Below are 10,512 nucleotides of genomic sequence, written 5' to 3'. Positions count from 1 at the left end.
TTTCTTCTTTTAGGGCTCCCCCTATCTATTCAGTAGGCAATTTACTTTGTCATATTTTAAACTTAGCTATTTTGGGGTAGAATAGGAGGAATTGGGGCATTTTCCTAGATTCAGCCTCTCCCTAATTTCACCCTGTTGCTTGATATAAAGTGAATTATTATACTCCTATAATATGGGAGGCAGCCAAATTCATAGGACAAACAAAAGTATTCTTGATTCTCTGATAAACATAGATAAATAACCTCTCTTCCATTTTCATATCTTAATTTTCAGTTCTAAGTTCAACAAAAAAGATTCACCCATATTCATATTCCATAAGCCTGTATAGAGCTTCTGCTTCTCACTCATATTCTCCCTCAAAATGCCTCATTTTCTACAGGTTATGGTTATACACTAAGTACCATTCATATAATACCCAGATATACCAATCATTAGGTTTCAAGTAGTCAAATATTCTCCCATTTTTCCTCTTAATTTCATACCATCATTTATCTCCATTATTTTTATCTCTACTCTTCTTGGTCTCTGGTCCATGTATTCATGTGACCCTCTGTTCCTGCCTGGCTTCACAAAAGTTCTCTATTTCTATCAATCTCAAAGCCCTTTATGGTTTCTTTGACTATTAATTTATTTGATTATTTGCTATATTTTAAGTTCTCTCTCCTATTATTATTGAGACACTGTTGCTAGTCTTCAGATCATTGTGGAGAATAGGATAGGTGCCATGGCAAGGAGGAAAGGCCCAATATGCTGTTTTCAAAAAAAAGGAAAGAGAATGGCTTATGCAAACTATATGTCACCAAACACCTAGAATATCTTTACTGAATACCTAGTTAGGCAGTGATACCAAACAACCATGATTTCATCAAGATCACGCTAAATTAACCTTCCCATTTATTTTTTTTTTTTACAGAGTTTTTGGACTGTTGAATTTGGAACTTGACGGGACCAGACCTAAAGAGTTTAATGATCTATGTCAATTTGGAAGGCAGTTTCTAGTGGAGTGCAATTGATCTAATGCTATTTAACATTTTTATCACTTGGAGAATCATAGATGACAGGCTTATCATATTTTCAGATGATATAAAACTAGAAACTAACACAAAGCTACAAGGGAGAGTCCACAGAAAAAAATCTCAACAGACTATTATACTGAACCAGATCTAATATTAGGCTACATGATTTCTAAGGTTCCTTCTAGCTGTAAATTTATGATTCTAAGGTGAAATTTAATAGGAACAAATATAAAGTCTTACATTTGTTGTTTTTTTTTTAAATCAGTTTCTTAAATAGAAAATGAGTGTATGTATGTATAAGAAGAGAGAAAGAGAAGGAAAGAAAGAGGGAAGGAGGGAGAGACAAAGAGAGGGAGAGACAGAGAGGGAAATACACACACACCCCCCCCACACACACACACCCCCCTCCAAAATGAGTCCACAATATGACATAGCCAACTTGGGCAGCAATTAGAAAGGTTATGACAGTCCTACTGTATTTTGCCTTGGTAAAACAACATCTGGAATAATGTGTCAATGTGTGCATCTTATTTTAGGAAGGTTGTTGATAAAACCAAAGGCATTTGAATGAGGGTAGCTAGAATATTGTTGATCAAATTACATGAAGATTGCTTGAAGGAAATGGGGTTATTTAGCATGAAAAAGAGAAAACTTGGGTAGTAGGGGACATGATAGTTGCCTGCAAGTTTTGTAAAGGTTCTCATGAGGAGAAAGGTGTTCCACAGAGGAGAGAATGAGAAGGAATTTGTGGAAATGTCAGAGAGCTGATATAGAATGTAGTGTAATGAAAACTACGAAAAATTACCCCACAGAGAGATTCAAACATGGAGTGAGCAGAGTAGGCAGGGAGTGGGTTCCCTTTTCCTAGAGGATGTCCCTGTAAAGTTTGGATGGCTACTTTCTATGGATCTTGCAGCAGGGATCAGGGGCTGGTCAGAGAGGAAATCCATAGAGGTCCCTTCCAACTCTTGTGATTCAGTGATTTTCACTTACACATAAAGTTCTAACCACAGCACTTTTTACATAGACACATACATGTTCACCCTCACATGAACAGCTTCCTAGGTACATACATTTATTTTGGGGGCCAGGTAGGAGCAGTTTTGAGAAAGACTTTGGATTTGTGATTTTATTATAGATTTATCACACATTATATGTGATTTCTTCCAGTCAGGAAACTCATTCTACCATTGGTAGATTAGCAACCATTCCGCAAATTGGAGTCTTGAAGACAACTTGATTTTACAGGTGATACAATCTTGCCTCAGATACTTATTAGTTGTATGATCGGGGTAAATCACTTAATCTCTTTGCCTCAGTTTCCTCTTCGGTAAAATGGGAATATTAATAGTACCTGCCTCCCAAAGTTATTGTAATCTTTTGGGGATCAACCCTGTAGCCAGGTCCCAACTGGCTACAGGGTTGATCCCCAAAAGATTACAATAACTGCGATAATATTTATAAGCAGCTTTGCCATCTTAAAAGCGTTGTTGTTGAGTTGCTTGGTGCACCCACAGGAGAAGATCTACCGAGGGTCACATGACAAAGTACATATGAGAAGCAGCCCTGGAAGCCACTCTGTCACATTGTTTCTCTTGCAAATTTTCACAGAAATGTTGTGTACGCTGTCACTTTCACAGATGACTTTGCCCTCTTGCAAAAACAATCTGCGAGCTGGAAGAGAATTCAAGGTCTTCTCGTTCAACTTTGGACCCGACAGCCGAGCATCTTCTACATTCCCCCCAACAAGTGGCCGTGCAGGCTGCGCTTGAGAATCCCTGGCAGGAGAAAATTCCCCACCTCGCCCAGCAGCTTACTCTCTCACTGTCTCCAGACCTAAATTTGGATTTCTCACACTGGAGGCTAAACAAGGGCTGATTCCCTACACTTCCAGCAAGCGCGTTTTCTGCACAAACACTCCCTCACAATGCTTTCCCAGGGAAAGGTTGCTCTTAATTCCCTTGAGCAGGGGGCGTGAAGGACCTTGTTCAATGTAAGCCGAGCGCTAGAGAAGAGTCCAGCTGGATCATCTCCGCGCGTTTCCTTCTGTTTTGAAGGCACTTGATTCAAAGTTGTCTTTAGACACACACACACACACACACACACACACACACACACACACACTCAGAGCTCATTAATCCCCCTGGGACTGAGCGCCACTAGTGTCTCGCAGACGGCCCGCCTCCTGATTGTCCACAGTCATTGAGTGTCCCCGTCGCCCCTCGGCCCCCGGCTCCTCTCGCGGACTTGGTTACTTAACGATGAACTCTCTCAGGCTCAGAGGCAGCAGCTTCAATGGACAGCCATGTGATTTAGAAACTTCGGTTACCACAGGAGATTGGGAGAGGGGGAGGAAGGGGAGGAGTGGAGCCAGCCAGACGAAACCCTGGGCTTTACTTTTCCCTCACTGCGCGGCCGCCGACATGGAGCTCCCCCAGCAGATGCCTTAAATCCGAGCCGAGGTTCATCCGGAGCCCGGGGAGGGGCTGAAATTGGGGAGGACGGAAGGCAGGGTAAAAGTACCGTTCCTTTCTCAGGGAGCACAGTGGTAGCTTCCATTCAGAAGTCTGGCTGATTCATACACTGGGTGCCTACCGAGCCAAGCGGGAGAGAAGGAGAAGGGGACTGCTGGTGCCAGGTGATCGCGAGGAGCGGCTCCTCGTTGCCCGGTTTTGATCCGGTGCATCCGTCTACCTCATTCCCCACTTTTCTCTCTCCTCCACCTGGATGGGAAGTCAGGCAGAATGGACAGAATATTGCTGGGATGGATAGTTCTCTTCTGGGTAACAGGTAAGACGCGTATTCCACGATGATGTTTAACTTTTCAACAGGATTCCACGAGCGATACCTTTATTTAACCAATCCCCTCCCTCCTAATTTTTCTTTTCTAATTCCCTGTGTTTGAATAGATTAGATCGTCGGTTATTAAATGGAGGCGGGGAAGAAGGGGGAGGCAAGGAGCTGTATTACGAGGGAGACAGAGGGAGATGCCAAATGAAATAGGAAGGTGTTTGATTCACGGATGATGCATTCTTCTTTCGAATGTACATCCCCCCCCCCCCCTGTTTCTTTCCTTCCTCCTCAGAGCAGTTCTTCTCTCTTAACGTGAGTTTATAATGCCTTGAGTCCTGGTATGAACTCAACTGGTAAAGGAGACTCAGAAGAGAGAGAAATCAGGAAACCTGGATTCTTAAAGAAAAAGCAACCTTTAATTCTTTCCCTAAAGAAACACAGGATATTTTTCTTAATTTTTTTCTTACTGGAAGGCTGGGGTGGGGATGGTAAGGAGTATAGATAGAGAATGGGGATGGAGTTTAGCACTGGTTTTCTCTTACTCTAGCTACGAGTTAGGGAGGGGCCACAGTATCCTAGAAGAAAGGGCCCCAGATAATGCACATCATCCTTCATGTTCAAGCCTCCCCCCCTCCATTCTTCTCTGTCTTCCCCCTTTCACCTCCCCTCAACAAAGAATGTATAGAGGGATTCAGAATAAGGTCTATGGTTATATGTGGGAAAGCTTTGGGTAAGAAATTTAACACTAAGTTCCTTATCCATAAAACTGAGAAAGGTTGAAAAAAGGGACCCTCACTGGCTCTAAATGAGGTGGTAGTGATGGTGATGAAGATTTTTAGCTGACAAAGATTGGTTCCTTCCTGTTCACTGGGGCATTGGGTTAAAATAAATTCTCTGATTTATCTTCTTGGGCCAATGAGTTGTCCCCCAAACTTTCTGCTCAGGTTAGGAAGGGATTTTTCTCTAATAAGCTGTTATACATGATGAATGAATTTTATTCTTCCTGACCTGACAGCAAAGAGGAGTGGGGAGAGAGTAAGAGTTCATCCCCTCTCCCAAAGAAGGCTGGGGGCAGGGGGCAATTAAAAGTTTGGCACTTCTTGGTGAAATCAAGTACAGTCATACCATGATGGTTGTCTGCTTAGATCAATGCTGCTGTCAAAAAAGGGTTGTTAGGTAGAGTTTGTGTGACCAAACTTGGAAGTGTGGCAAGAAGAGGTAGGTTGAGGTACCAGTTGAATGAGGGTATCATTAGAAGCAAAGTTGAGAAAGTTCATGTATAGAGAGGAAGCCAAGATGGGCAAAAGGAAGAAATTACAAAACAAAAAAAAACAAACAAACAAACAAAAAAAAAACAAAACAAAAAACCAGGAGGTAACTCAATAGCAGATTCTCTGCAGAATGGGAGTCTGTTGGTCATATCAGGTGCTACTGTCAAGACTCTAGGAAAATAGAAATAAAATTTAAGTACAAGTTAAGTACAATATAAGTAAAACAAGGGAAACAGTAAGAAAAGAGAGAAAATATGCCATTTCAAATTCAAAAAGAAGCTCTCTAAAACTTTTTTTTTTTTTTTTTTAAATTAAGTGATCCCTCTACCTGTTCCTGTTGGCCTCCCCTGGGTACGTCAATCTCATTTGCCGAGTTTGCTTCTTATTTGGCTTTTCCTCTTTACCCTTCCTCCTACACCATTTAAGAATGAATCATCTACAATTCCTGAGGTTGCCTACACCCAGTCTTTTAACCGGGTCTTGCAGATTAAGAGCACTTCCCTACTCCCCCCAGTCCCTACCACCTACAGCCTTTACCTCCTCTGATCCGCCCCCATTCTTCCCTCCCGCCCTCGGGCTGAATCTGTCACTTTCCCTACTCTCGAAAGCTCACTGCAGATAACTCAGCCCTCCCTCCCTCAAATCCAATTCACATGCATATCATGGCATCACCTCCCTGAAGTCATGGTCAACTTGGAGAACAAAGGAGGAACAACAATAGCCACAACCTCAAAGTAGCAACAGTGTTACTTAAGACCTCCAGGAGGAGGTTCTGAGGAAAGATCTCTGCCAGCTGGCACTGGACTCTATGAATCTGGGAGGGGAATAGCCCCACATAGTGGAATATTCCTATTTTTAAGTAGAAGAAGAATGATTACAATCGGTCAGAAGTAGGAATACTTGTAGAGCTTGTGAGTATTCAGTAAGTTTCCATAGAACAGTGATTTGTCAGATACAACTTCAGAGCTGAAAGAGATGTTAGAGACATACTATGAGATGGAGGGGCTTACATAAAGTCTTGTGAATGTTAATGAACGGCAGAGTCTAGACTGTAATCCAGGTGTGACTATCAGGCCAGTGTTATTTCTATTAAATCCTACTCTCCGTGTGTGTGTGTCTGTGTGTGTGTGTGTGTGTGTGTGTGTGTGTGTGTGTGTGTGTGTTTTGAGGGGGAAGATAGTTCAGCAGTTAGAAAATAGCATGAAGTGAGCAACAGGTTAGCAGGTCTGTATCAAGTGACAGATGTGTCTGGAGGTATCTTTGGTTACTCATCACAAGCAAATCTATCATCCGCCTTCGTTCTCTCCGTTCTATTACATCACTACATCCCATTACTCCTCTGTGACTGGGTATCTCTGCATGAAGTCCATGAGCTGCCTCTTGAGCTGGGGAAAGTAGAGATGACTAGAATAGGGTTTGGGAGGAGGAGAGAAAGAGTGGGTAGAGTATGATATTGATTCAGACTCTAATTCTTCTCATTTAAAAAGCAAGAGAGGAAAGGTGAGGAATTTTCGTCCAGCCCAATCAATGTATTCTCTCTTGAGGGGGTGGCAGAATGGAAAGGAAAGAGGAAAGGATGGATTTTTAATATGAGACAGAGTGCCAGAAATAAACTAATTCTCTCTCTCTCTCTCTCTCTCTCTCTCTCTCTCTCTCTCTCTCTCTCTCTCTCTCTCTCTCTCTCTCTCTCTCTCTCTCTCTCTCTCTCACACACACACACACACACACACACACACACACACACACACACACACACACACACACACTTCCCCCTCCCTTACCTCCCTCTTTGACATGAGCTGAGAAATTTCAAATCAGTATTCCTGTTTTTTCCTCAGGCTTCAGCAGCTAATTCTTCTTTCATTGTGAAAAATCATTGTTTCTGGTATGCATTTCATCTCATGATTTATCATTGTAATTGCGATGCTTCCTGTGGTGCATCATTTTTTTAAACAAAAACAAAACAAAATGATCACCAGCTGCTATTATAGCAACAGGTGTTAATTAGGCATTAATAGTAGAAGGGAAGTTTCAATGTCTTTGTTTCCTAATTAGGTGGCATTTCACCTTTTCTTGAAGATAGATGTTAGAAATCCCAGAGTAGTGCTGACACACTTGGCAACGGCACATGTTGCACCCTTGTTATGTGACCCTTTAAATTCTTTTGGATATTTGCTTGATTGCTATGTTAGCATTTCCAACATTTCTTGTAAGTTCACTCTGGAGAGAATCTTGTCTTTGGTTCCAGTTATTTTGTTAATAATAACTTAATGATAATTATATTAATAGTAATAATGTTAATAATAATTAAATAACTTTGTTAAAATTCTGGCATTTTGCTGCTAATCTCAATTTTCCTTTGCTCTATACCTGGTCTCTACCCTCTTCTTGCTCATTTCAACTTCTATTTCTCCCAGATCTGTTTCCCAAGGGCTAACATTTCAGGGGTATGCATAAGAATCTTCCTTCTTCCCACCCCTGCATCTGATATGAGTCTATTACAGTGGAGCCAGAAACATGGGCTACTTGCTGCATCCCCTTCACTCGAACAAAATGCCTCTGTTGTTGTTCAGTTCGTCCAATTCTAAATGATCCCTTTTGGGCTTTTCTTGGTAGAAATACCGGGACAGTTTGCTATTCCTTCTCCACCTCATTTTACAAATGAGGAAACTGAGGCAAACAGGCTTGAGTGACTTGTTCAGGATCACACAGCTAAGACACTTCTATTAGAAGATTAGTTAATGTTAAATTTGGTGATTATGAATAATGTAAATGCTGGTAATTAATTGTGATGGTGATCAGTGACCTAGATATCAGAGCCTGAAAGCACCTATCCTAGATTTATTTGATCAAAAGTCCATAGTGAATAGTTGTCAGATGGCACCAGTCCCTTTCAGTCTCTTCCAATCTAGTCAATATGAAAAATGAAAAACAGAAGCAGAGGAATGAATTTTCTTGTCAGACAAGACTCCCCTTTCTAACAAGTGGAGTAACCATCTGATGAATTGGTATAGAAAGTGGTATCAACTCTGGAGAATTAAATTGGATGCTATTAGGGAGATGTGAAATGTGACAAGGACATTGGGAAAAAAGTTTATGTTCTAAGGGAAGAAAAAAATGACAGATATCTTCTATGACCACCAGTTATTTGGGACTTTTGCCAATCTTAACTTCCTTTCTCTCTGCCCCAAGGCTTCTCCTTTCTTGTCTTTTATTCCTCCCCTTATCTCCTTCTTTGTTCCAGTTCCTCTTACTCCCTAGTCAAAACTGAAGAAATCACATTTTTACAAATAATATGTCATGTTGCTTTTGTCAAGGTTCTTTCATATAAATCACTTAGTTTTCTTTACAACAACCCTTATTAATTAGGCAGGGCAGGTGTTATTTGAGGGTACTTTCAGGGATGTGGTGTTCTGGGCCTAGAATTTAGTGGATATAGAGCACTCCAGGGATGGAAATTCCCTTTATCCACGCAACTTAGAAACTCACTTATAACTTAAAGAAGAGGTTACAATAACTTGCCCAGAATCACAAAGTCTGTCTGTGTCCTTAGACATAGGACTGAAAACAGGTCTTTTTATCAATTTACCTTTCTTCCCTATGTTACATACAGATCAGGAAAGCGAAACTTATTAGATGAGTGACATTCAGAGGCTAAATCAGCTAACATTTTTTAAGTGTTTCATATTTGTCAAGTAATATGCTCTTAGGTCAATGGCATTTTAGTAAAAGGAAAGGGCAGTTGATAGGTAGGAGTAAGCTGTTTTAAATACTTGGACCTAAAGAGAAGCCTGGATCACACAAAAACTTCTTATTTCATGGTATTCTGTCAAAAGTTTGATGTATCCTAGTTGGGGCATGGGATAAACAGCATAAAATTCAGGAAGATCAGTTTTTTAAAGTGCAGACTACGAAATACTCAGACTTTTTGTATCATCAATATGGATTTTTCCCTCCAGTGATACAGATATCAACCTATCTGTGTCTGCCAATTCTATGGTACTTTTAGTCACATTCTCCCATAAATTTGCTATAGGCTATCTACCCAGTGTTCTGGGAATAAGTAAGTTGTTACATATACTTAATGGAAAAAAACAACAGCAGAAAGTAGAATTAGATTTTATGAGAAAAATGATTGTTCAAATAGTTCAGAGGTGTCAAACTCAAAAAGAAACATGGGCCATTAATCTATACATAAGGATCCCTAAATGTAATGTTATCAATGCTTTATTATATTTTTATTTGGCCAAATACAATTTTGTCAAATTCACTTTTACTTAACATCATCATACCAGTAGGGAGCTACCTTCGTCAATTTGTTTGTTGCTACATGACTGGCTCATCTTCTTTATTAATTATACAATTATTTGCTGAATCTTTGGGTTCTTCTTTGAGGGTCTATTTTTTAAAAGTCTGCTCATGCTCACCTTATTCTCAATTCCTCTATAAGTGAACTATAAAAAGTTAAGAAAGGACACTAGTACTTCTAATAAGTCTTGAGATGTAGGAAAACATCATATGAGTGATACAGAGATATAACACTAAAAGAAGAGCATGTGATTCAGGGGGAAAAAGTAAATAATGGGGAAGCTTTGATCCCAAGGAATTGTGTTGGAGTCCATCATGATTCCAACAAATATATATATATAACCTTGGATTTTAGTCTTATCTACTTGGAAGTGAAAGAAGGCACTTTGAGTGACTCTGAACCAAGGAATCATGATGTCTTAGTTACAGCACTTCATTTTCTGAGGTCCTTGTCTGAGATGGTATGTTTTGATGTGAAAGGGACTGTGCCTCCTTAGATAGCTAGTGTTCCTCTTGATTATTTCCTTTGTGCCTTTGGTTCTCTAGGAAGCACAGGCAGATGTTTGTATGGGTTGATAAAAAGCTATTGCTTGTAGCTATTTTTCCTGTCTGGATTACTGCACCAAATCACATATCTCCTTAGCAGAAGTCTGACTTACCTGTTTTGGGATTTCTTCCAAACTAGTCTCTTGATTGCAGGTTGGACTCTGCTGGCACCATCTTTTCATATTGGAATTGGGACTGAGCCAGTTAGACTTCAGGTGGAGCTCATTTTCGTTATGTAGTAGGACAGGAGTAACAGGCATAAAGGAAACAGGCGTCTCATCTTCATCTGTACACTAATAGTATAGGGTTAGGATGGTGTTGTACATGGCATCATTGGGAAGGATACTATGCATGCTTAAGAAATATGTTACATACAGTTATTGGAAAAAATAACAGAGAGTAGAATTAGGTTTTATATGAAAAATGGTAGTCCAATTGACCAAGAGAGACCATGGTATAATTCAGGACTGTCAAACTCAAAAAGAGTTAGGGGCTACTAATCTATATGTGAGGCTCCCTAAAAGTAATGATATTTATGCTTTATTATATTTTTGTTTATTTTGTCAAATACTTCCCAA

The 10,512-nt window shown here is 40.3% G+C and overlaps 1 protein-coding gene across 1 annotated transcript in view; it reads left to right on the top strand.

Annotated features, from left to right (window-relative positions):
• The first annotated feature begins 3,636 nt into the window (after nt 1–3,636).
• Nucleotides 3,637–10,512, top strand: part of ILDR2 (immunoglobulin like domain containing receptor 2) — an 84,015-nt gene continuing 77,139 nt past the window's right edge. Inside the window, 1 exon segment of the mRNA XM_074266494.1 lies at nt 3,637–3,806. Within this exon segment, the coding sequence (XP_074122595.1) occupies nt 3,761–3,806 (46 nt within the window). The 5' untranslated portion in view covers nt 3,637–3,760.

Source organism: Sminthopsis crassicaudata, chromosome 4, assembly GCF_048593235.1.
Source record: "Sminthopsis crassicaudata isolate SCR6 chromosome 4, ASM4859323v1, whole genome shotgun sequence".
NCBI lineage: Eukaryota > Metazoa > Chordata > Mammalia > Dasyuromorphia > Dasyuridae > Sminthopsis > Sminthopsis crassicaudata.
The sequence above is the reverse complement of the archived record's forward strand: the minus strand, read 5'-3'. Positions and strand labels throughout refer to the sequence as shown.